The following is a 27,938-nucleotide window of genomic DNA, read 5'->3' as shown; positions in this document are numbered from 1 at the left end:
CCTCACACCCATTGGCCAGGCTCCCCCAAAGCACTGTCCCCTTCCTATTTTCATTGGTCAGTGTCCCTTCTCCACCCAGCTTTTTGAAAAAGATCTCTTTAGGCCAGATCCCTTTTTCTTTGGCAACCTCAAGCATTCTCCTTGGCCAGCTTCTGTGCTATTACCCGCCAGTCAAGGCTATTGCCTTCTGTGATTGGATGACACTAGGGATGCCTGCTGAGCGACTGGAAGCATATACTTCAAAATGGCTTCCCTGTCCAATACTGGACATCTGATTCTGTTTCCTGAAAAGCAGGACTGTCCAGTTTAATACCAGATGAGTTGCCTACCTACACTATGGTATTGGTCGCTACAGTGGTACAGCTACAGGTATGCTGCTGTAGTGCAGACTTTTCCTAAAGCAACAGAAGGGTTTTTTTCTGTCAATGTGGGGCAATCCACCTCCCTCAGAGCTGGTAACTATGTCAATGGAAGAAGTCTTCCAGCTCTTTAGCCATGTCTACATTGGAGGTTTGATCAGCTTAACTATGGTGCTCAGGGCTGTGAATTTTTTAACCTAACTTTTAGGAGTAGACCAGGCCTAAGTCTATCTTTGAACTTTGCTGGCATAGCCTCCTAGCGTAGGTGCAGCCTGGGAATCAAACATGGGTCATTTCCATACCAGAGCACCAGCAGAAATTTAGCCCTTTGTGCATTGCTTAGTTTTCGCAATTGCTAGGGAAGGCCCTGTTATATCTCATCCAGGTGGAAAATAAACATTTTAACGGGCACAATTAATGATAAAAATTAACCTGGGGGACTTACCTTGTGGGTTTCAGTCCTTTAAACTACAGACAGTAATTACTGCATCAATAAAAGCTGTTGTGGGTTGGGAGAAATGTCACTGAAGCTGATGGGTGTAACTGCCGCCCTACATTTAAGATAGCTGTAAGAAAGAGGTAAGCTCCTTTATGAAGCAATAGCGACCTCCACTCTGACCATCGGCATGTCACCACACAAAAAAAGGGCACATGTGAGACTGCTCAAGAATTTGAACTCTATGGGAGAGGGGATTGGTTGGATAGCTCTTTCAATAGAGGGGCGGGAGCGTGTGTGTGTGTGTGAGAGAGAGAGAGAGAGAGAGAGAGAAGCAGGCAAAACATCCCAGAAATAGACACAGAGAAGGACCAAAAAGCCAAACACAGCCTGAACAAGCACTGAGCGTGTGTCCCTGAGAAAAGCCTAGAAATAGCTCTTTTGAGCTGAGTGCTGGCTGTAAGGGCGTTGGAGATCTGAGTAAAGAATCTAGCTCCTGTTTGTTGGATTCCTCCTGAGTTCAGGGAAACAGGACTTTGCACAGTCTTTGTAAACAGGACTGCATCAAAGATACCTGACTCCATCATCAGTTTTGCCTTCTAGTGGTAGCAACTAGCAAGACCCCAATATTGGCTAACTGCCCAGGCCAAAAGGGAAACCAATACAATGTGTGTGTGTGTGTGGTGGGGAGGTGCATTTTTAAGCAGCTTTATTAAAAAATTAAAATGTAAACAAATTAAATACTCTACCCAAGAAAAATTGCTTAGTCAACTGTACTGCTCATAAAAAGCAACAGAGGGTCCTGTGACACCTTTAAGACTAGCGGAAGTATTGGAGCATAAGCTTTCGTGGGTGAATGCCCACTTCATCTTGCGTCTGATGAAGTGGGCATTTACCCACGAAAGCTTATGCTCCAATACTTCTGCTAGTCTTAAAGGTGCCACAGGACCCTCTGATGCTTTTTACAGATTCAGACTAACACGGCTACCCCTCTGTTACTGTACTGCTCATTTAAATTTACATCCTTAAGAAATGTCCACGTCAGGCAACACTTAGAAGTTACATGAAAAAAACTTACCGTATATACTCGTTCATAAGTCGAATAGTTTTGGTAAAAAAGTGATGCATCAAAGGGCAGGGGTCGGCTTATAAACGGGTCTACACCAAAATTTGATGATTTTAAACTCTGTGGAATCATTGAATTGAATATCTAATACATTGTCTCTTTTTGTTTACCTGGAGCGTCTGCAGGAATGGAACTCCTCAGCTCCCTGTGGCCACGGTTCGCCGTTCCCAGCCAATGGGAGCTGCGAACCGCAGCCACTGGGAGCTGAGGGGCTCCGTGCCTGTGAACGCTCCAGGTAAACAAAACATCCAGGCCCGCTAGAGGCTTACCCTAACGGGCCAGGAGCCAAAGTCTGCCAACCCCTGAAATATAGGGTCGGCTTATGAAAGGGTCATACAGTTTTTGCTATTTTTACCTAACCATCTTGGGGGGTCGGCTTATAAATGAACGGGCTAATGAACGAGTATATACGGTACATGTAAAAAATGAGCTATTATGCTACCATCGTAACCTGACCTTGATCATTTAAAGTCTCATTACCATACTACTGATCTGACTTACTATACATTTAAGCAAATGTATATATATCAAAAGTGACAAAAATCCTCTAGTCCAAAGGTAAATAGGTAATATCAATTCTTGAAACCACATACTAATAGCGTGCAGCTAAATGATTTGGATTTTCACATTATAGCAAAGATAATATTGTGACTGAGTTCCAGTTTCTGTTATTTTTCTTAATGCTGATGACCATAATGATTCACAGTCCAATTGTGCAACCATTACTCAAGTTGGTGAGCTCCGACAGGAGTAATTCAATTGACTGTAGTGGGATTGCTCCCAGAGTAAGGCTTGCGCATTTTGGCCCTTTGGCTGCATTTTTGTCCTGGGAGTCACAGGCATTGCCGGTTTCATGTTTGTGTTTAAATCCCCATGACTTTTGACATTTGGGGATTTTTGCAGTTGGGTGGGTGGATGTGATGGTAACAGACGAAACAATTTCACTGAGAACCTTGAGAGCTGCCAAGGCTGCATGGCAGATTGAAAGAGGGCAGCAGCTCAGCAACACAGACCCAGGTCAGCGAGCTTTAGATCCCCTGAGAGTTAGGAGCTTTCGCCTTCCCCAGTGTTTTAAAAGTAAGACTGTTAAAAATGTGGCGGGCGGGGTTGGGTTTATAATGGGCAATGTGGCCACTGCTGTATTCAGAACTGTAGTTACTCTACATCTCAAGCACAGCTCCAGTTAACACTAAAACTGGGAAAAAATAAGTTATTTGGTGTACAAACCCATGTGCATGACACTGGACTGTTCATTTTTTTTAATTTGCATTTTAACCACCCTATGACTCTTGTTAGAAGACCAATGCTAACCAGAATACATTCTTACTCATTCAGTCATAATGCCTCTTCCCAGCCCTTTTGTGCCTGAGGGATACATTGTCAGTTGGTCCTATGGATCCTTCATTAGCTAATTATTTGTTACCTGCCTGGACTATGCAGAAATGTAGACACCATTCATTATACATAGAAGCAGCCACTAAACAGAGTACAGGCTTTTCTTTGTTCTTCTGGTTTTTTTTAACGTCCCTGTTAATCATTAATCTATGTCTGATGTACATTACTACCGTCTGTGCTATACCACAGTAATTAAAAACGTAATAACTAAAACAAGTCTGGCACAGAGCTTTTCACTACAAAAGAAACAAGACCTTTGCATTGTCATATGCTGACAATGAAACTATATTCCAAATTTTCAGCTGTGCCTCACTCGTCTCTCCTGTGTAAAGATATCAAAGTGTGTATATAGAAATCAGAGTTATGTCTGTGTTTGACAACATTGCAATGTTTTTGGTTATCCATGAAGGACAAAGCTGGCAGAGATCAGCACTTTTGGATGAGATCCCTCCTCTCTGGTTTCCTTGAAGGGAAGTGGTGGAAACAAACCTATAACCAATAATGTGCTGTAAGATCAAAGTACACGCCGTAATGGTTAGGGGCTGAAACATTAACCAGACCTTGGGAAATTGTCTGTAGTTGCCGCTTCATGTCCTCAGCAGCACTTTTGCAAATAGGGAATACGAATCGTCATATTACTGAGTGTGGAGAGGGCACAGCAGTGTTTGCACAATGCAGCCGGAACTACTTGTGGTGGTACAGAAAAGTGTCTGGTGTGCTGTACAAACAGCAGTAATTAAAAGGTTTGTTCTTTCCTGTAAAGAGCAGCAGGAGATCTGTCAGAAGTGGAAAGTCTCCTGAATCAGAGATTCTGGCTTTTGGCTCATAGAAATCATAGGCACATACTATACCTGATTTTGTGGGTTTTCTTTTTTTTACATGTGCCCCTGCTTTAATAAACTTAGCTCATCTCCATGTGGAAAACTTACCCTTTTAACCCCCTCCACCCCCTCCTTTTTTAAACAAACCTGAGCTCCCAGAGATCAAGAACAAAGATACAGCAAACCACCAAACACTGCTGAATGCAGGGATGTTGTAATCATCTTTACTACTCCTTGAGCTCGAATTACATAGCTTTTCAAAACCAGTAAACAGCTTTTGTTACCAGCGGAGGTGACAGTATAGAAATCTTAGGCGCACACTTGGGAAAAACAAGTCTTTTGCAACGTTATGTTTGAACTTTGAAACCGTTGTGTTTAGCTGATCTATGGCAGTGTTCAGCTGGGCAATGCGGCGCCCAGATCTCACTGAAAATGTTTTCTCCCCAGCTGGAGGGGATCCAACATGTACGTAACCACAGCCACTCACAGCTGTAGAAATTGTCATTCCCTTTACAAACACTCACACCTTCAGTGGGGCTCTCAGATTCTGCTTACACTCAGCTCCTTGGCCATGGGCCATAAATGTCTCCTCGGGTTCCTATACCGCCTGCACGTGTAATATATCTAAAAGCATTAACTCACCTGAGTCCCACTTTTAGCTTTCTCAGTAGCTACTAACTATGCCTGCCTCACTAGTAGGGCTGTTTAGGCATTAGTCCCTTCCATTAATGGAGGAACAGCCGGGTTTAGCTTCCTTAAATTGTACAATGTCCTTGTTCCGGACTAGCAAAATAATTTTTGGTCATTAGTGCTTCACTTGACGTTGTAAGATATTGTTGTTTGTCCACAGTCTCTGCCAAAGGACTAGCTCAAGATTGTCTATCTAAATGGTAACATTTTATTTAGATTGTAAATTTGTTCATGCATAGAACTTTGTCTTTATACCGCTCTGTCAGAGCCGGCTCTGGCTTTTTTGCTGCCCCAGGCGAAAAAGCCTCTGGCCGCCCCCCCCCAGGGGGGGCAGCCGGAGCCCTGGGAGGAGGGCGGCGAGCCCCGGCGGGAGCTCCGCTCTCCCCCCGGCGGCCGGGGGGAGGGCGCCGGAGGAGAGGGCGGCCGGAGCCCTGGGAGGAGGGCGGCGAGCCCCGCTGGGGCCTCGCCCCCCCCGGCGGCCGGAGCGCTGCGCCGCGCCGCCCCCCTCCAGGTGCCGCCCCAAGCACCAGCTTGGTTGCCTGGTGCCTGGAGCCGGCCCTGCGCTCTGTAAGTGTCTAGCACACTGTTAGTGCTAGACTAGTAATATGTTAAAGAGGAATAATTATTGGGACTGCAAATAATAACATGCAGCTCTTATAGCACTTTTTGCATCAGTAGCTCTTCAAGCACTTCACACTCTTTAATATATATATCTTTACCTGTGCGGTAGGAGCTATTACTATCCCACTGTTACACATGGGGAACTCAGGTGGGGGCTCAGTGACTTACCCAAAATTGTACAGGAAGTTTGTGGCAAAGCAGGGAATTGCCTCGTGGCCACCTGTGTCCTAAGTTAGTGCCCTAATCACTAGATCAGCAGTCCCCAAACTGTGGGGTGCACCCCCCCCAGGGGGGCGTGGCTGGGGCCCAGGCCAGCACCCATGGGGGAGGAGCGCAACCCAGCCCTGCTCCTGGCTTTGGCTGCTGGCCCCACATCCAGGGCTCCGTTCTCTGCCCTGGCTGCCCGCCCCGAGCCCAACTCCTGGCCTGGGCCCGTGGCTGGGGGGGGGGCGCCACCCCTGCCCCCACCCCCAGCTGTGGCCTCAGCCTCAGTGCCCCTTATTCCTGTCCGCATCCCCAACCCTTTCCCCCAACCTCCCCTGAAGCCCCCAGACCCTGAAAAGTTTTGGGATCACTGCACTAGACCATGCTGCCCCTCAAACGCGTATCTAGATAAATATCGCCTCAAAGTACAGCTGTGTTAAATTGGGTAAAGGACTATTTGTAAATGCTTCAGGACAATGAACCAGCAATACTTTACAGTGTGTAGCACAACACGGCTCCTAGCCTAGTTGGGCCTTTTGAGCACTACTGTAATATAAATACTTTCCACATACACTATTTACAAGTTTGTTTTTAATTCTGCGTTTGCTTGAATGGAATACTGTGGAATTTTAATTCTGTACTGTTGAAAATAATGTTCTGGGGCACTAATGCATCAGTGTGATGAAACAAAGTTTTGATTATGTTAAGACCCTGGTCTGGTCATATTCGTCTTATCACACTCATAATGGTGTGACTGGATTTCAGATGCTGTAGCTAAATAGTGATAGGAATAAACTCATCAGAACTCGATGGTACCAAGAGAGGAAGGCATGCATAAATTAGCTGCATAAGATGCTACAGAAGTTTCCAAGTATTCTGCAACCAAAAGAGGGGGAAATGTTAAATCTGTCATTTGCCATGTTGACCTCTGGATTTACACCAGTGGAGCAGGGAGAAGAACTTAGCCAGATTCTCAGTTCTTATTGCTGTAAATGTAGGGTAAATGGAATAATCCCCCTTCACAGAGGTGTAGCTGAAAGCAGGCTTCCAAGCCACCTGCTGGAAATCTATGGGGCCACCTCAAAGATAGGAAGCTGCTTGAAAGGCATTTGGAGTAGGACCTACGGTATGACAGCCTTATTCGGGATCAGGAATTTCTGGTCCCACCTGTGTTGAATTATTGCTACCTGGAAGTGTATAGTCAGTGCTGCACTTGCAGCAATTTCTGAATTAGCATGACTAGAGGACACAGGCTAAGACACGTAGGTTTTCTGTTGCCATGGCTTACTGGTATGTGAACAGGAAAGGGGACATAAAGGGAGGTTCTGAAAGTGCAGAATCTCAGTTGTTTGTTAGCTGGATGGTATTGGGACTAGCCAGTTTTGTAGATATGAATGTATTAGGAAAGTCCAATACTTAGCACATTAGCTGTGTGGCACCTGTTTTGTGCCCTCAGATGGATGCTGGATCTTCAGATCATGTTTACCATTCATGGCATGAGGCCACTGAACATTAATTTTAACTTACATGCCTTATTGATTGGGGTATTCAGCATATAACACTAAAATTTTCAGTTTGAAACCTTTACTGCTCATCTTCAAATTGACACATGCACATGTTTATGATCAAAATCTACTTTGCAATTATTAAAATCTAATGACAAATGTCATCTACATTTTGACAGCCATTTTATTTTAAAACAGCTCTTTGTCACTGAAATTTTTTTGTTGTTATTTTTATTTTGGCACAGGTACAGCCGAATATACAGCGTCTGGTGCCTACCCGAGCTCCTGCTGGGAGAAACTAAAGGACAATAATAATAAAAATCAGTAACATCACTATTCATGCACATTGCATTTTTCATCTGTATGAAGTGCACAGCAGTTTGCTAACATATGGCTGAGTTCCTAGCTGTACGTACATTTCTGCAGACATCACTGCTGTTGTCATGAGGCTCTTACAAAGAAAGATGTAAACTAAAGGAAGTTGCTTTGTCAGCTGACACATTAGATTAGAGAAATATTAAATTGTAGTTAGAGTCTTTTGGAGTGATACAAACCATGAATGACACAAACCACCGGGTTTTACATTTTTTATCTCCACGCTATTTACTAAGTGGAGAATAAGGACAGTGACCTTGTGCCCTTGCATATGATTGTGGCCTGAAATGCAGGTACTTTAAAAAAGCGTTTCTGGTTCACTTGGAAATTGATGCATGCGCCTTTTCCATTGGAAGAGCTAATATGCATCATCATCGTTATAGCAAAATCAAAATGGTAATTACACAGGAGTTCTCCTTTCTCTTACAGTAGTGTATATTAGGAGTAACTTCATTAAAGTCAAATATTGGCGTGAAACTGGATTAAAACTGGTATGAGATGTGAATGAGACCCATTCTGTCTACCTCAGCGGTTCTCAAACCATGGCCCGCGGGCCACTAGCGACCCAATCAGCACATAGTTGCGGCCCATGTGACATTCTCAGGGCCACACAGGTAGAAGATATATTGTGTGGATGAGACCCACATAACACACATAGAGCTGCATATGCGGCCCACAATGGTAAATACGTTGAGAACCACTGGTCTACCTGCATCTCTGCTGCAGTTTTGGTTGGCCATAGCACTATTCTCTCTTCTTGGCCTAAAACTGGTGTGTACTGTTACTTGTGTTTAACAGCTGCCACATTCCATCCCAACGGCAGCTGCACTTCAGTAGTGTGTGATGAACTCTCTATGTAGTAGAAGCCTACACAGATTTGCAAACATGCTGAACATTTGCAGCTCCCATTGACTTCAAGGGGATTTTTGGGTGCTCAGCATTTCTGATGCACTTTGAGGCTTGCAAAAGGCACATTATCAATCAACCAACAATACTATAAGCATTATGCTGGCATTGATGTTTTGGGAAGTTGAAATTTCTTCATCAAAGCAGCATGTTTAGAAACTATTTTTGATGGCAAAGAAACAAGTTCTTGGGAAATGGGTGAAACAGAACATTTCATCCCTGCGTACAAGGCTCAAGGAGCTTCAGGGCTACCTGCCTTCAGTTATGGTTATAGACCAGTGGTGACAAACATTTGGGTCAGAAATGAAATTGACGCAATGCTCCAGTGCCAAACTTAATAGTACTGTTGTTATCCATTCTCTACCTTCCAGTGTCTCTCTCTTTCCCCTATCACTATGCTGCTCCCTTCCCAAATGTGTACTTGGAAGATCTCTGCGTCAGCTGCTCATACCGATGGCATCACTTCCTGCCATGTCAGGTGGCCATTTCTCTCCTGGTGCCAGCCATGCAACCGGGCCTTGTTGCATCATACCTCTTCGGTATATAATTTATGGTTCATCACTGGTACCAGTTTCCCCATCCAATGTCAATTATTCACTAGCGGGATTAGGCATCCCATTCTCAGGCATATCAACTACTGTAAGTCTAGGATACATGAAGCTGGGCAATCACTTGCCATTATTGTCTATAAACTAACAAATGACTCAATATTGTTTTCTAAATGGTGGAAAACTTTTCTGCTTAAGATATCCAAGGAACTGTTGTGTACTCGGTTACAGTGTATTAGAGAAGAACCTTATGAATGGTCTAAACCCTCCACCGTGCACTAGGCTTTTAAAAGCTTTATTTCATTTGTTTGCCTAGGTTTTATAAAATAAAAAAGGAATGGTTTCAGCTGTATTTCAAGAGCTGCAGTAGTTCAAGAATGATCACATTCTCATGCAGTTACCTCGGGCAGCCTTTCTGAGCCTCAGTAACAATAAAATTGTAAAACGTAGGGCACATTATTTCAAAGCCAAAATATTGATACAGGACCCCCTCCAGGTCTCTCTCCAGAGTTCAAGGAGAGAAGGAACTGGTCAAGTTAATACTCCCCTAGTTAAAATAAGTTATTGTATAGCAAGATATAATATGTGAAGACAGACAGTAAAAGGAGTTCCTCCTCATTAAGTATTTACCATTCAGTCCCCGTTGTTATACTGTTATGAGCCCCATAATGGGTTTTTACTTCAGCAGAGATTTTACCCAAGTGATCTTTCTTACTCTGTGTGATTTTACGTACGATACACTCAGCCTATTCTTCACATTCTGGCCTGATCCTTTTTCTTCCGCTCAAGGCCCATTCCTTTCCCTGAATATTTGACAGTTCTCAAATGTACCTTCCACAGAATGGCAGCCCCCATTAGAAGCTCTGAGAGGCCCTATTGTTTGAATCCTCGAGAGGCTCTAAAACTCTCAGATAGGTCTCTCTCAATGGAGCCGGCAAAGCCAATAATTGCTTCCTTTCTGTTTGGATTAAAAAGGCACCCAGCCATGGGGATTGTTCCCTCCTGGATGAGAAGATGGAGGCTTCACTATGAGTCACGCAGAGCAGCTTATGTCAGTGCCACAGCTCAATTTTCCCACCTGGTTTTGCTGGGTGGAGCTAACTCACTAAAGTCAGGATTTACCTGACACAGCAGCACAATAGATAACAATCTTGCATTGGCAGAGGGATTAACACAATGACCTAATAAAGCTTTTCTGTCTCTAATTTCTATGATTATATTGTTACTGGATCAATGAAGAGAACTATGAAAAACACAATTACCAGGAAGCCCCGTTCCTTTCCTTGTTTCTTTGTCTTTGCGCAGACTGTACATGTGTCTCACAGAGAAATACAAGACCTGCTATATTAATTTGTACTAGTGAGAGGCTGTTGAATGAAGATAAGTCCTACGCGTGGGAAAGTCTGACTGTCCGCTGAACATGCCAATCACATCATGATTAGCAGCTGAAATACAAACAAATCCTGCAGAATAAAATAATAGCATCTACCGTTTTGCTATACACAATATCCGAGCAAGAACACAGAAGGGAACTGTGAAGCCACCTCTGTCAGCACAAAAGCATCTTAAAAAGAGAGAGAGAGAGAATGTGTTTCTGTCACCTGCAGGTGCATGGTGTGCATGGAAGAACAGATTTTTTATTGATGCAAAACACACACACACAAAGTCTTTTTAATGTGCGTACTGGTACTTGGGGAAATGTTAGTTTTTTGTAACACAACCTTCTCATGACATGCTGGTGAGCCTAGCTCTATTTGTGTAGCACGTGAAGCAAAGATTTTCCTAGCAAAGGTGCATTTTTATTGACTAGATGAACTGCTGCATTAACCCATGACTTGGTGTGCCAGCTAAGATAATTTGCTCTCTGCCAGGGGTTGTTACCTTGTCACTTTTCTTTCAAATATCTTGAAGAGGAAGAACAGGAGGCAGTATTGTGTTGATTGAACACCACCAAGCTTAGTTACAATAAAAAAGGAAGCTACAGGTGTCAGTTTTCACCCAACATTGTTCCAATTTATAGCATGCCACAGTGCCCAATTACTCATAAAACACAAAAACTAGAGGAGTTTGCCTTGATTGCATGTGTCACTTTTCTTCTGAGTGAAAAGTGTGACTGCTCCAAACAGTTAAGCACAAACCAACAATGCTTGGCAAATAACCTGATATTAAGTCACGCTTGCAGGAAGTAATCATAATTTGGTCTTGAAAAATAGACCAAGTGTATTGCTAGCACAGATTGTGTTCACCTTGATTAATCATGAGGGTGGGGTGGGGGTAAAGACCTTGCACAAGGGATCTGTACATTCTCCCTCTGGAAAACAGTTTGAAAATATCTGATATTTGGTGCATTCTGGTCGATTTTGAATGCAAAAAAGTCTACTTCAGAAGGATTTTTAATGAACCTCAGGGATATCACTTCTAGTAGAGACAGTTTAGCTGTATCCAGAGAGGACTGAATTCTGTCAAAGAAAGGGAAATTCTTTCCATCTGGTGGGTGGTAAAGCTTTAACAATGGGTCCCCATCTATCACATCTTTGACACAAACCTCCACTGTAGTCTTCCTGTGCTTAGACACTGTCTCTTATAGAACACAAGAGGTTAGTGTGGTTATACCGTCTGAGGGTGACAAATTCAAATATAATTGGCTTAACTAGCATAAGGTATGGTACATTGTGGAGTACAGGCATGAAATTAAAATAATTATCCTCAATATACTGACTCCACAGCCTGATTTATTTTATAATGTTGGCATTCATTTGTATTGTTATGAAACACAGATGAATTCAGATGGACATTGCTTTAAGAATTACAGAATATCTTTGTCACATATACTGGACAAAGTTCTTTCTGGTGTAGGTGGACAGAATTCCACTGAAAGGAATTCAGCTGTACTTGCTTATGCCAATTTGTCTCACCACGTTTTAGCCACAAGTGAAGGTAATTACAGCATGAAGGGACCCAGTGTGGTGAAAAATAAACAAACATAGGGCTTGTCCTCACTTCACTGAAGTCAATAGCAGAACTTCTGTTGTCTTTGTGGGGCTTAACCCCATGTAGCTTTGCCTTTGAAAATATTTCTAAGGAGCCAGGCCTTGATCCTGGTAACACTTACATATGTGAGTAACTTTATTCATGCAACTATTTCCAGTGAGTTCAAGGGGACTCTTCATGTGAGTTGAGTGACTCATGCAAAGTCTTTGGAAGATCAGAATCTAAACCTCTGAATACTTAACGGTAGCATTCTGGTGGTTATGCTTTTATACTTGACCACATCAAATGAATCATTTTTACAGTTATGGGATTGTGAATTTGCATTGAAAACCCACAGCTCTTACAAGCAGTGCATTAATTATTTTATTAATTTGCTCTTTTTTTACATTATGGGAAACGTTCGTCTATTTACATTTTTCTGTCCACACACAAACTAGATAGATAATCCTACGAAAACCCAATTCATAAAGCCATAAAAATGCTCTCCACCCCTCCATCTAAAGGCTTTCAATTTTGTTCCTTTTTTTCCAAACCAAAAACACTTTTAAAATCACATTTGGGAATGCAGGTAGGCCAGTGATTTACATTCCAGTTATTATTTAAAATATGCATTTAAACATTTTTTTAAAAAAAGAAACAATAAATTCACAAAGATAAAATTCAAATTAAAGTGATAGTGCACATCAGAACATTAAGGGAACACCAATAAATAAACTGAAATATATTACAAATAAGTTATTTCTATTTACCTTTTCAAATATTAAAAATCTTTAATCCATTTCTTCATCATTCTTTACAAAAAGATTATGAGAATTTTATGGAAACATCTGCAAAAAATATAATAAATACTTTTTTTTAAACTCAATGTAGGAGACAAAAACAACCTTTTTTTCTTTTAAATTTTCCCCCAAGGAGAAAAAAAGCAACAATTTTATACCAAGTTAAACGGAATATAGTAACTTTTAGTTTATATTTGAACAGATAAGAATAAAAATAAATAATTACAACTTACACTAAAATAAATGATGTTACAACTGTCTGTGGTGATATGTAATAAGTCAAGTGGCTAACTAGTGGCATTCTAGGGGGCAGAAGTAGTTTCTGTCCCATATTTACCAATTCCTAAATTGGGTGTACACTTCAAATTTTGCTGTAAAGCTAGGCAAATGTTATAATGGCCTGTCCACAGTCATTAGGAACCAACAGGCATTCAACTAAGAATCAATTTAAAATACATACCAAAAATATCATATGATATACAAATACAATTCATAATGTACAAGACTAAAAAGTCTTCTGTTTTCTTCTATTTTTTGGAACTCACTATGGCATAACCTTTATATAAATTTCTGTAGCCACTTCTCAATAGAAGTCTTAACTCTTCTTTCAGAAAACTTCAAATCAACTGAAATGTAGTTATGAGCGTGCATCCTCGCCTGAATGCTGCTTTGTACATCTTAGTACAAATGAGTTCCAAATAATTTTTAATACTTAACGTGACTATATGACCAAAAGTGGCAGTTGGCACTATATATACTGCAAACATTGTGATCTTTCATTGCTGCTAAAAGTTAAATGAAGTGGGTTCTTTTCAAAACTAGCAAATACACTGGTATTCAAATGCTTATAGGGCCAACCTTTCAAAGCTCCCTTAACATGAAGCACTCAGTGGGGTTACACTGGATTTCTGATCACTGTAGTTAAAAGTCTTTTAAATATTAAATTATTAGCCCTTATCTTGTAAACCACAGCAGTAAATATTTGTGCCCTGTTTATAAAGACATAGCTCAGATATCAATGGCTTTGAGAGGTAGCAAATTCTCTAGTGGCTTTACAATGTTTTCATGAAACTATTTGGTGCCAGAACCGATTACCTCTCCTAATTTCTTGAATGAAATTAAATTAGCACCTGGCTATGTTACATTAAAAGAAGCTGTCTGGCATGATCTTAGATGTATATTTTTAGAAAGTGCTTAACTATCTGGTGGGAATTTCAAATGTTTTAAGATGGGAGCTACACAGTTAAGGCTACCATGCGCACTGGAATTTTCACAGGTGGAATGCTCACACTGTTTAAAGAATAAGGGCATTTACAGCCAACTTTGGTTGGATGCAAAGTGCACATTAGCCACCACTCAGTGGACTCTGTCGCTATACCATTTCCAGGTTAGAGAGAAAAGATCTTCCTTTCTTGTAAGGGTCACACCCTGCCCTGTGCTATATGGATGTCCAAGTGGGAGAAGAGATCATAAGAACCACCCTGAGCAGGGCAGGATTCTAACCTAGAGCTCAAGAGAGCACTAACAATGGGGAATGGCTACTATGCCAGAAGACACACAACAGTCCCAAAAGGGCATGGTCTGCTGACTATGCGGCATAGCCAGGTGGGCCCGGCCAACTAGCACTAACGTTGCCTTCTGCAGCACGTGCCAGTTGCTCATTTTCAGCGACATACCCAAGACATCCTATCCTGTGCTGGCACAATGGCTAATGTCACTAATGCACAGCCAACACCTTCCTCCATCAGTGCAACTCCAAGCAGCAAGGGCAAAATTTTACCCTAAATATCAAATAAATTGCTGAAGCCTAGGGAATGCATATTGTTCATGATTTCAAAAGCTAATGTAGTGAACAAATATAGGCTCATTATGGTCCCACTGCATCTGAAAAATCCTAATTTTTGAAAAATGGGGTATTTTATATTGTTAAAAAAGAGACTAAAGGAGAAACTTACTCCCAGCTATGAACCATCTGATGGAAGCAGTCTGACCTGAAGCTTACAACCAGCTGTGTATAAAACAAAACAAAGTCTTGCTTTGAAAAACAGCATGGATTCCATTTACAGTATTTCAGTAACAGGGGTGGATGGGTGTGAAATCTGATAGTTTCACCAAGATTAAGACATCAACAAAACCAAGCTGTTTTTTTTCCTTTTTTTTCTTCTCTTTTTTTAAAACCAATAGAGTACAATACAATACGATAGGAATTGACAATACAGTACAGTTTTAAAAATTCTTAATACTTTGACAAAAAAGTCCCTTTTTATATTATCTTCAACCATCATTTCTTCTTATCTCCTTTCCTTTTGCCTTTTTATTGCCTTTCAAAATAGATGATTTCCCTGGAAGATCGAATTTACAATCTTCTGCTGATCAAAATGTTTAAGTAGTGATTGATGAAATACAAATGAGGCAGTTTGTGCAGCTGTGAGAGTGTGCAGGTATCTTTTCACAGGATCTTTTCTGTCCCTCACAATTTCACTTGCAGGATTTACTTCTCCCTCCTTTTCACCACACCACAGCTATCTCTCCCCCTACCTCGCCCTTTGTGACGTCTTAAATTCAGGTAAGATATGATTCTGAGGTTTAGAATAAAGTGCGCCATCTGCTTAAAAAATAATAGTAATAAAAAGAAGGGAATCCGAGCCATAGCTCCTTTAATCTTTAATGAGGAAGACAGCAGAGTCCCAAAGGGTCACCCTGCATTACTGAATTTCCAAAATACTCTATAGTTTTATATTGCTGTACACCAGGTAACAGACTAACTTTAGATAAACTAAAGATCATGAATGCGTTAAATGGTGTATTTACTATACAGGTGTGTGTGTGTCTGTGAGTTCTGTATTTATTTCTTAAACAGAAAGAAGGATTGTACTCTCTTACATGAGGCAAGGTGGCAGCATCAATACATGTGACAAAGCATTATAATGACATGGGCAAACCTTTAGAAAGCAACGGTTATTAGAGGACATCTCTTGGAGGATCGACAACTACACCACAAAAGTGGAATTCATTGGGATCATTGGGATTATGTAGAGAGAGGGAGAGAGAGAGAGAGAGAGAGAGAGAAAGAAAGAAAGAGGGGAATACAAATACTTAATGGTGGCTCTGAATAGGGACCTAGAGGAGCAGATTATACAAGAGACTTGTCTTGCCAGTGAGAGTCCTCCTGGTGGGATCCCTTCATAGCCTCGTCTGGGCTTCGGGGATGTAAATCTCAATGCTTTCAGCGCTCTCAGTGGCTGAATTCTGGCGGACAGATGCGGCTCGTTTGGCAGCCATCAGCCGTTTCCGGGCCTCTTGACGCTGTGAGCTTTCCAGAGAACGTTCCCGTATGAGTGGCACCTGACCTTTCGCTGGCTTCTTTGGCACTGGAGGAGGGACCCTTCTCTCCTGATCAAAGCAGAAGGTTAATGACATTATACAGCTTCTCAGGGAAAGCTTGGAAAAAACTAGGATAGGTCAGTAGTTAGAACACACATTTTACCTAAGGTTTGTTAGTTCTTATCTGCATTTTTTTCTTCATTGAACTGGCTTTTGTATTCAAGGGTTCATAAAAATAATGTAAGCTTAAAGCAAAGGATAGTATTGATAGCAGTGCTAGTTCTCCACAGGTACGATGTGTATTAAACGCCTGGCGCTGAAAGGGCCGAAGCTCCCACAGCTAACCACTTAATGCGGTTCCCATTGGGGAATCCAGACTTCTCGTCCTGGTGCCAGGGATTAGAAAGGAGAGCATCTTAAACAGAACTTTGTAGCACTATTTAAGCTAATACAGTTTCATAAACCTAATGTATAAATTCTACGGAATTAAAAAAAAAAACAACTCCTATCAAACTCTTCGGGTTTGTTAATAAAATTAATTTACTATAGCAGCAATCTGTGTTACAGAAGTGAAATACACAAATGACCTTGTCCCTTACACACAGTACATACATAGCACTAGATGGGCTTACAACACTGAGATTCAATGGATATATATCACACAGTAAATGTAATGTAAACTAGCAGCTTGGAGTTAGCGTACCACAGTTAGAATAAAAAACATGTGCTTAGTGGTGGCCGATCTTGGTAATAGCTCAAATAATCCATACTTTTCATGTCTCACTATAAAAATTCTTAAAATTTAGCACCATGCTGAATGAGCGTTAGGAATTACAATAACCTACAAACTGAAAATGGGTAGGAATTTTAAAAAAATCATTGAGAGAACAAACACTAATCGTCACTTTGGCAGCCAAAGATACATGGTTAACAAAGAGGAAATTTATATATTTTTATATATATAAGGATGGCTTTAGAAAAAGTGTGGATTCAGTTCTGAATTTCAGGCAGCTATAAAGTTTTTGTCAAGTCAATTTAGATTGTCTTTTAAATTACATCCCCTTCCAACTGTGAACATGGTTTCTGAGAGTAGGGATTTTATTACTACAAAGATTCCATTCTAGCCTTTAGTTTGCTCTCATGTTGATCACAACAGCCTTCATTACTTGAAATGTAAAGCTGCCTAGTTGCACTTATTCACACTTTGATTTTTCCTCTACATCTAAAGATTAATCTATGCTGTTTAACAAGGGTCCAAGGGGAGGAAGACAGAGGCAAATATCAATTCCACAGAAAGTTTTCATTCTTTCTTTCTTTTTAAATAAGGAGATGAACAGTTTAATTTAAAATCACAGTCAAATGAAACAGGAACAGAGTCAGTGTAATTCTTTAAAGTGCATAACCTCTACCTTCCTATTGTAGATTGTAAATACATACGATCCTTTCTTCATTACTGCTTAACTTCTTTTAACCCTTTATAGTCTTCCTTTTGGTGGGAATTCCTTGAAATGTTTTCAAGGAAAATGAAAGGGACATTTCTAGTAAAACTCTCTTTTCTTCATGCTGGAGACTGGACACATTCTTTTGCATTAGAAGCTAATGAAAAATGGTACATTAGCATGTGCGCGCATGTGTGTTTGCAGTTTTACAGCTCCTTCTCAAGAAAGACATATTAAAAAATAATTACCTGACTTCTGTATCGTGGCCTCAGAAAACAACCAAGGGCCACCCCCAAATAAAACACTAATGGTATTCCTCTGATGGTTTGGGATTAACCTGGAATTTAGGACTCCAAATTCAGGAACAAAGGGCATGATTTTTTAGTCTTGTTTGGGGGGAATAGTATTTCAAACCTTCCTGCTGGAAGATTTGTGGAAATTTGTATTATTATTTGTCCAAAAGAAAATGCCACTTTGCTTGTCAGCAACAAGACAGATCAGAGCTATTTTTAGGGGCAGGTAATCCAGACATCAGCGTGGGTCACCCAGATGTATATATTACTTGAACAAGGGTATAATACTTTGTCTGTAAATGGTGCACTCCTTGCTCCCTTGCCTTTTTGGTGTATGTTATATCCCTACCTATGTGTCATATTCATCAGCCAGTGCCCACTTCTGAGCCTAATGAGGCTAATGGAAACTCAGCTGTAGAGTTAGATGGCAGCAGGAGCATAGCGTTAGATTGTAAGCTCCTCTGGACACAGATCTGGCTTTAAGTGTTTTCCGTGAAGTTTCTAGCTCACTTATGGGTTCTATAAAATAATCAATTATGATAACAATAGTTTTGGAGAACTGTATTGTGGCTCACCCAAGGTGCTGTTTGACCAGCTGATCAGCTGTCCTGATGGTAAGGATTAAAAATAAGGATATGTGCCAAACCAGAATGAAAAAAGGAACGTGGCTCACACTTCGAAACCTGGTAGTCTCTTTATGGCAACAATGGAAAACTCTTTTAAAAATAATTAACAGTGCTACAAATGATTTTTGGGCTATCTTGGAAAAATAACATTACCAGCAAAATGAACCCGATTACAAGAATTTCCGTTTAAAAAACAAAAGAAAGCCAACAAAAAAGAAATGGCATGGAAAGATTACCATGCAACTTGCATGAAGTTTGTTTTTAGCTCTGTATGATGGCAGTTGGTTATCACTGTACTTATGATCTGGTTACCAAAGTAAGTGATGATTACACTACTTCCCTAGTTTTCTCAATAACAAAGCCTAGAGTGTGCAAGTAAACTGAATTCTTGCTATATGCAATAATATGCACCATAAATGTGATTTATTTAAATTTAAGAATCAATATATTTGGCAGTTCCTTCCAACGACTGATCATCTAGTATGATTAAATGTAAAGTTTAACAAAGTACTGTACTACATTCCCATTATCCAATTCACAAAGACAGTTTTGGTTTTAAAATATGTCTGAAACATATTACAGATAATATCCCAGATGATTATTATGTAAACATTGTTATTACAGTGAAATGAATCTGATATGAGCTTCATTGCACATTTTTAACATCTGTACGCAGAGGACTATTTAATTTGTCCAGTATTTGTGCAGGGTTTTAAATGAAGCATACAAAATCTACATTGTTCTACCTTCTTGTCATGAGGATCCATCTGTTTCCAATTATTGGCCTTTAACTGATGAAGTTCATCAAATTTCATACTAATATTTTCTATGGACAACTGGAGCATATCCCAAAACCCTGCTAAATCCTGGGAGGTCGGCCTTGGATGTGCATTAGGATTCTGTACAACAGAAGAAAAAAATATTTTGGCTTTAGTATCTTCTAATGTAAAGCATTTGTGCAAATGGCTATGCACCCCACCAGCAAAGCAGTTTACTTAGATTCAAATGATCAATGAGATACTTAGAAGGAGTTAACAGAGACGAGAAAGAACACTTCTTACTAGTATTTTTACTTATAATAACGATTTATTTAGGGCTAGTTTCTGACAGGTGTGCTCCAGAAAACCTGTGCTTTCCCCTGAAGTCAGTGGCCTCAATTCTGGCTACCCATCAAAACATGGGGAAAGGTTGCTTTCCTGTCCAAGAGCAGCAGAGTGGCACTCTTCAGCACAGCCCAGGGTTCTAATATGGGTGAAATCCTGGCTGCACTGAAGTCAATGGCAAGACTCCTGTTGACTTCGCTGGTGTCAGGATTTCATCCCACATTTCTGCATGTGTATCTACTGATTCAACAGGGCATTAATTCACATTCGTACAGTGCTTCAATGTTATTAAGGACTTTGAAAATAATACAGTTTAAATAAATGTATCCTGGACAGATTATTTATATTCCTGGCAAAAATAATCTTCGCAGAGGGAAATATATGGGGAAAGAGAATGTGGATGCACGTTAACCCTACTTTTGCAGGGCACTCTTTTGGGGAGAGTTATATGTTGAACCAGAATCTGGCCGTTAAAACTTTACTTGTGCCACTGGCTCATAAGATTTTGACCTTCCAGTTAAATGCTGCATACTGCTCTGGTGAAGTCTGTCTGAAGGATCTCTTTAAACGATTTAAATAAAATAGACTGTTGGATACACTGGTTTACAGCTTGATTTTTCAGAAGTGCTGAACACCCACAACTTCACTTGAGGTAATGGGATTTCTGGGTGCTCAGCGCCTCTTCAAATCAGACCTGTCCTGACACCCAACAATTCTGTATGATAGCTGGCTCGGTTGAGATTATGGTTTTATGTCATGTTGTGTTAACATATCTTTCTCCAGCAAAAAATAAACCAAGTGTTGGTTGTGAAACTGTTTCCCTTAAAAACAACGAGGAGTCCTTGTGGCACCTTAGAGACTAACACATTTATTTGGGTATAAGCTTTCGTGGGCTAGAACCCACTTCATCAGATGCATGGAGTGGAAAATACAGGAGCAGGTATAAATACATGAAAAGATGGGAGTTGCCTTACCAAGTGTGAGGTCAGTCTAACGAGACAATTCAATTAACAGTAGGATACCAAGAGAGGAAAAATAACTTTTGTAGTGGTAATGAGAGTGGCCCATTTCAAACAGCTGACAAGAAGGTGTGAGTAACAGTAGGGGGAAATTAGGTTTCCTCTGCCATCTTTTCATGTATTTATACCTGCTCTTGTATTTTCCACTCCATGCATCTGATGAAGTGAGTTCTAGCCCATGAAAGCTTATGCCCAAATAAATGTGTTAGTATCTAAGGTGCCACAAGGACTCATTGTTTTTGCTGATACAGACTAACACAGCTACCACTTTGAAACCTGTTTCCCTGAAGAAATTTCTACCACCTCATCTTTTTCATAACATCAGAGAAGTGTGATGCTTATCCCACCAAAGCATTGACTGTGGAAAATGAAGTAGTCACATAGAAAGGATAAAGGTTATAACAGGATTCTTATTTCTTGACCATTGACATTATTAGGTAGGCAAACTGAAATAGTAACTTTTACATACACAGATACGGGAACAAAATACTTTTTCATTCTTCATGTTAATAAGAGAAGGACTAACTCATGCAGAGCTGATTTCCGTTGCATCTTGCAATTTAGGCAGATTTCTAATTTAGGTCCTGATCCTCTGAGGTGCTGCTTCATCTCCCTTTGCCTTCAGTGAGAGCTGAAGTCCCTCAGTACTTTGCCACAGGATTGAGCCTCTGATTACAAAATAGAGTTCAATATGGAGTTTTTACAGTTATATTCTTCACTTTAAGGCCCTGATCCAGCTCTCTTTGAGAGACTCCTAATGACTTGGATGAGAACTGGGTCAGATGCTGAAAGCAAATGTCACATTAAAATATACACTATCCCATAATGTCAACTTGGCATGGTTTAAAAAGTGTTTTTGTAACAATGAAAAACAAAAGCAGTTTATCTGTAATTTGGAGCCACGGCAGTCTTATCTCAGTCTGATTGGATATTTTAAGAAGAGAGCTTAATAACAGGATGGCTAGCGCAGAGGAAAGAGAGCCATATGTTCTGCGTTCCATTCTCTGCTCTGTCCTGAACCTTTCTTTGCTTCAGATTCTTCATGAGTAAATTTGGGATAATTGTCCTTATCTACTCTGCAACAGTGAATCATTAAACATTTGATAACTGAGGGCTCTTCCGTTTAGCAGACAAAGGTATAACAAGTTGAAGTTGAAACTAAATAAATTCAGACTAAAAATAAAATGAAAATGTTTAAGAGTGAGAGTATTTAGCTATTGGAACAACTTATCAAGAGTCGCGGTGGATTCTCCATCACTAGACATTTTAAAATCAAGATTGGCCATTTTTCTACAACATATACTATAGCTGAAACAGGAATTAATTTAGGGAAGTTCTATGGCCTGTGTTATACTGGAAGGTCACACTAGATGATGACAGTGGTCCCTTCTGGCCTTAAAATCTAAGAATTACCATATATACTCGTTCATAAGCCGAATATTTTTGGTAAAAAAGTGACACATCAAAGAGCGGGGGTCGGCTTATAAACGGGTCTACACCAAAATGTGATGATTTTAAACTCTATGGAATCATTGAATTGAATATCTAATACATTGTCGTTTTGTTTACCTGAAGCATCTGCAGGCATGGAGCCCCTCATCTCCCATTGGCTGGGAACGGCAAACCGTGGCCACTGGAAGCTGAGGGGCTCCGTGCCTGTGAACGCTCCAGGTAAACAAAACGTCCAGGCCCACTAGCGGCTTACCCTAACGGGCCAGGAGCCAAAGTCTGCCAGCTCCTGAAATATAGGTTCGGCTTATGAAAGGGTCATACAGTTTTTGCTATTTTTACCTAATCATCATGGGGGGTCGGCTTATAAACGAACGGGCTAATGAACGAGTATATACGGTTTAAAACATGGTTTGAAATCTTTGATGAATGCAAAGTATTATCAACATTTTAGGTATGTGGTATACAATGTATTGTGCATTATTAGGGATAGGCAAACTGATTCTGAGAAATTAAGAACTTTCTTTTGCCTTTTTGCCTTCTTGGAGATTTGGAAGAGTTTGGTTAGCTTCAATTATTCATTGTTTTTTATTTTTGAATATCTACACTTCCCTGGTTTGGAGGCAGATGGGCCAAAATTATAATAATATATGGAGATATACCTATCTCATAGAACTGGAAGGGACGCTGAAAGGTCATTGAGTCCAGCCCCCTGCCTTCACTAGCAGGACCAAGTACTGATTTTGCCCCAGATCCCTAAGTGGTCCCCTCAAGGATTAAACTCACAACCCTGTGTCTAGCAGGCCAATGCTCAAACCACTGAGCTATCCCTCCCCCCACAATAGATATACCACAATAGATATACCACAATAGATATTGCTTTACGGTACATCTGTCCAACTGAAAGCAAGCAGCACTGGAAATCCCACGAGAAAGTGTCATCCCACAAGATTTCCAGTCCAATTTTGAAGACTCAAGAGGTTAACTCAGTTTTGAAAAGCATCCAAACCTTTGGGTGCTTATCTGAAAAGAATCCAAATTCCAAGTGTGAAATCCTGCCTCTGTAGAAGTCATTGGCAAAGCTCCCATTGAATTTCATCCTAAGCCTTTTGAGTTTCTCTCTTTTTTAATTATTATGGGCCTCACACTGATCTCCCACTGTTTTTACACTGGTGTAACTTGATTAAATTCAATGGATTTACATTGGTTGGAGGAATCAAGCCCTTTATTGGAATAAATAGCAGATATTCTAATCTAGAAAAAGCTTTATACAATTTAAGGCATAGTGACTCACAGAGTAAATTCCTTAGCAATAACAGATGCACAATCATATCTATAATAAACATTACATACCAGGTTTTCTTCACACAGTTCTCTGAACTGGTAAAATTTCTGGGCCATAAGAAGCTGTGCACTCCCCACTGCAGTTCGAATTTTCCCTAGAACTGACAGGAAAGCAAACATAAGTCAGCACCAGTTAGACCAGCACCAGTTAAACCAGTGCCCTTCTGTAGTGACTGAACCATATACACCAATGAGGAAGTTATGGAGTAAACATCATTCATTTTTTACAAGAATGTTACCACTGACTCATGCATTCTAGAGCAGTTGATAACAGTTAAGTCCAAGTGTACACTAGAAAGGTTTGCCAGGATAGTTATACAGAAAATATTTTTCCTGGTATAGCTTATACGGGATCCCCAAATGAAAACATTGGTGTAACAGGGTGCTCTGCCCTTTTAAAGGCCGGGGGGCTGGTGATCAGCCAACCCTGTTTGATTATCAGACCCAGTTGGGAAGGAGCCAGGTCATACTTACAAAGGGCTGAGAGCACTCAGTTGTGGGGAGCTGCAGGACAGAGACTGGCTCTTGTGACTGTCCCTGGAGCAGAGAGGCGTAGAGTGAAAGGTCTCTGGACTCCTGAAGCCTGTGTTGGTCAGGGGAATAGCTTTGGTTTGAGTTATTTGGTGAATTTTCTGTTTGAATTAATAAACCGTGCAAGCACACTTCTATGCTGTAAAAAGCAACAAAGAGTCCTGTGGCACCTTATAGACTAACAGATGTATTGGAGCGTAAGCTTTCGTGGGTGAATACCCACTTCGTCTGACAGATCCAGACTAACACAGCTACCCCTCTGATACTTCTATGCTGGTATAACCACATCTACACAATAGCTTTTGCTGATATAGAAATGTTGTGAAAAATCACCCCCCTTTCTGACACTGTTATACCTGCCAAAGTTTCTAGTGTAGACCTGGCCTCACATGCAGAACGGTGAAGAGCTTTCAGAAAGTGTTACAAATGTGTAATTAATCATGTGCCACATTGGGGAAACACAGCTTCTACCAATACCTCTGCTGTTTCCCTCAGAAACAGAGGGCCCAGTTCTTGGGTCTGGCTGACTGCTGGCTGGTGCTGGTCCCAGGAGGAGGGAACAGTGGCTCTATGTCACATTTACAACCTCCACCCTGGTCCTAGGGCCATCCAGAGGCTTTTTCAGTCATCACTGCAACTTGGAGCAGCTTCAGGGCTGCTCTCAGTCATCCCCAGCCACCTATGGCCCTAACTGGCCATTTCAGTAGCCAACACTCACCAGAGCATAATGGTGCTCCATGCCATTCTTCCCCCAGCTGCGTCTACTACACTGGTGACCCAGAGGAAGGCAGCAAAGGGTCACTATGGCAGCTTTGCACCTCTTGGCGATTCCCGCACACTGGTCAGTTAAGCCAGCTTTATGGTCTCTTTGCACCATCAGAGTGGTGCAATGAGTTATAGTAGACCAGAGAATCCGGCCCATAGTATATGGTTTTACAACAGTCTGGATGAACTTAAATTGGTATTTACCACTTAACTAATGAAAGACATGAACAACATTCGTTCTGCTTTGATTCGAACCATTATTATTAAAATAATTATTGTAGCGCCTAGAGGCCACAACTAAGATAGGGCCCAATTGTGGTAGGTACAAGAACATAGAGAGCGGCAGTCCCTGAGGAGCTTACAGTCTAAATAGACAAGACAGACAACGTGAAGTAGGGAGAACTGAGGCACAGAGAGGTGAAGTGACTTGCCCAAGGTCACGTGGCAAGTCAGTGGCAGGACCCAGAATAGATCCCAATTCTCCTGACTCCCAAGCCGATGCCCCGTCTATGGACCACGCTAAACCCCTATAAATTCAAACACAGTGTTGAGGAGAGCTCAAAGGGGGAAAATCCCTTCAACACTTTGGGGTTGTAAAATCCACAGTAAAGAACTCAGCCCACTCAGCACAGGCCAGACTTTATAGGTGGCTACCAGAGCACTGCCACAAAATCATTTAACACTGAAAGACTATTCTGGGTATTCACAAACACAAAGACCAACCAAGTAGGGACAAAACTAAGTTATGAACTGAAGTAGGCTTAACCGAAGCCAGGTATACAATCATAGCTCCATGTTTTACCCTTTTAAGGCTGATCAATGTAGCACAACAACTTAGCCAGGTGGAAGTAAAGTTGGACATAGAATACACTGTAAATGTAAAAGGAAGAAGGGTAAAATAGTTGGGGGTGGGGTGGGGTGAGAGCCTTTTATGATTCTCCCTTCAGAGCCCTACAGAAAAGAACACCATGCCCACAGAAGCACAGTCCAAGCCTTCCACTTTGCTCCCAGAGCTCAGCGCTGCCAGGAAACAGCTCTGAACTGGAAGATTCACTAAGTGGAATATTTTCAGCACATATATTCCCCCGTTGCACCGGGAATTCTACTTACAACTGTCATTATTGTTGGTAAAGGTTGCGTGTCTAATTCCCTGCACACTGTGCTGAAAATGCACCCCTTGGAGTGTCTAGTCATTTATGCAACCCAGTGTGCAAACCACTCAACTGAAAGGAACTTTCAATGGTGGGGAGGAGCTACTTTGAGAGCTTTCATGTGGTTCCCATTGTTATGAAAACTCTTCCCACTGTGTATATTTCAGAACAGCTGCCTCATCTGGAGCTTGGCCATCTGATGCTTCACAACACAGCCTAGGAGTTGAGAGGGGGGAAATGATCCCTCAACTTTTCAGTAAAAAGTTAAGATAGAACTTTATCTATTTAGAACTTTGGTTGAATGGAGGTAATGTTGAGAGTCTGTTTAGAAGTGAATTTAAAATACACTTTTGGTGGGGGATGGCGATGCACCCCTTCCTTTTTGTTTTTAAAGAATACTTAATAAGTTTAATATTCTAAAATATCATTAGATAGAACTGGGGGGAAAGGAAGTTCTTACCCCTGGCTGCCTACGACTGGCTAGTTGTTTAAAACCTTTACCCCAGCTGATTGTGAGATGCATGCTGATGTTGTTCTCCATTGTTATCACTTCTGCCGTAGCTCCTGCTGTATCTAGTCAAGTGTCACTGATTTTCCTACCCCTTGAAAACAAGCAGTCCAGTCAACAAGGCCAACCCTGTCACAGAAGTTAAAAAAAAAGACTTCAAACAAAGCACGTGAAAGACTGAAAGGAATCTCCCCAGAAGGCAAAAGTCTTCTCAAAAGCTAAATACTGCCTTATAATACTTGTTGCTTTTTGTTTTCAAGGCAGCGACCCCATTTCTCTGACTCAGTCAAAATCTCTAGTGCCAGAAATGGAAGGGTTAAGGTGTACTGTGGTAAAAGAAATAAAAACACACTGATGCACTTATCTGGCTAAAATTCTGAGAGGCTCCATTCTTGAACACAAGTTTGGGGACAAATACTAAGTGAATAAGAGAAAGTGACAATATATCAGAAAATGACTGACGGAGTCTTAAGCAGCACAGGGAGGTGAGTACAGGAGGAAAGTAGTATATATTAAAACATTAAAATTGACTACTTTAGTTCATAATGCTACAAACAAAATTTACAAAGTAAGCAAACAAACAATCCCTCCTGTTCATTAAATCCATCAAGACGCAGTCATAACAGACCATAGCAACCATATACTTCTATTCCTAATAGCCTGGACCTCCCTCCCCTCATAAATCCACTTCTTGACCTTGCCTATGTGGGGAGAATTGCCCATCATAGCTATTCAGAAAAAGCTATCCCACCATAGTTATTCTGGTATACTTTATTCTGGAATAACTCCCCCATGTGGACACACTCTTCTGGGAAAAAGGTGATTTGGCAAGCAAAATAAATATTCTGGAATAAAATCACTTTTATTCCAGAATAAAGTGTCCATGTGGGGGAGTTATTGTGCAATAGCTATAGTGAAATATTTAATTTGGAATAGCTAAATTTGTCTATTTCCCAGATTACACATGCTCTTAATCTGGTATATTTGCAGAATGGTCTAGTACATCGAGCACTGGGCAGGGACTCAGGAGACCTGAGTTTTATTTCCATCTTGGGCATTGGCTGCTGGGTGACCTTGGGCAAGTCACTTCATCCCTATGTGCCTCATTTTCTCTCTCTGTAAAATGTGAATAATGATGCTGACCTCCTTTGTAAAGCGCTTTGAGATGTACTGATGAAAATAGGTAGGTATTATTTAAAGCCACACAGACTATAAACTCTTTGGAGCAAGGACCATCACTTCTAATGGTGCCTAGTACACATTTTGGATGATACATAAATAAACGCAGGGGTAGAGGAGGGAAAATGCAACACCTCCACCCCCCCAAATAAGACAAAAAGTGATTGCAAAAAGTGGATTTTGGTACATCTTGAAAGGAGTTTGCCTGCATATGTATCAAAGGGTAACAAGAAATAGAAAAAAGTGATGAAGAAGTAAAATTGAGGTGATGTGAAAAGTCATAATATGATGAGTTTTAAAAAAATATTATTTGACCTCTAAACACCAGCCAAACTCTTTGCACTTCGATTATGATGGACCTCAGTGTCTAACAAAGAACAAATGAACCACTTTGGGACTGTGGTTATAAAATGCCACATAAAATATGAACACCTGATGTTTACAGTGTTGT

General features: G+C 40.9%; 1 protein-coding gene across 4 annotated transcripts in view; it reads right to left on the bottom strand.

The window, feature by feature from the left end:
* Nucleotides 1-15,939: 15,939 nt before the first annotated feature.
* DLGAP1 (DLG associated protein 1) overlaps nucleotides 15,940-27,938 on the bottom strand; it is a 208,058-nt gene continuing 196,059 nt past the window's right edge. For all 4 annotated transcript variants that reach the window (XM_026647331.1, XM_026647330.1, XM_024212136.1 and 1 more), the window contains 3 exons: nucleotides 23,363-23,454; nucleotides 19,185-19,337; nucleotides 15,940-16,149 (listed from right to left, as the gene is read on the bottom strand). In XM_026647331.1, the coding sequence (XP_026503116.1) occupies nucleotides 15,940-16,149; nucleotides 19,185-19,337; nucleotides 23,363-23,454 (455 nt within the window). The remainder of the gene's footprint in view (nucleotides 16,150-19,184; nucleotides 19,338-23,362; nucleotides 23,455-27,938) is intronic.

Source organism: Terrapene carolina, unplaced genomic scaffold, assembly GCF_002925995.2.
Source record: "Terrapene carolina triunguis isolate 2854851 unplaced genomic scaffold, T_m_triunguis-2.0 Scaffold58, whole genome shotgun sequence".
Lineage (NCBI taxonomy): Eukaryota > Metazoa > Chordata > Testudines > Emydidae > Terrapene > Terrapene triunguis.
Note: the sequence above shows the minus strand (reverse complement) of the source record. Positions and strands in the feature narration are given on the sequence as shown.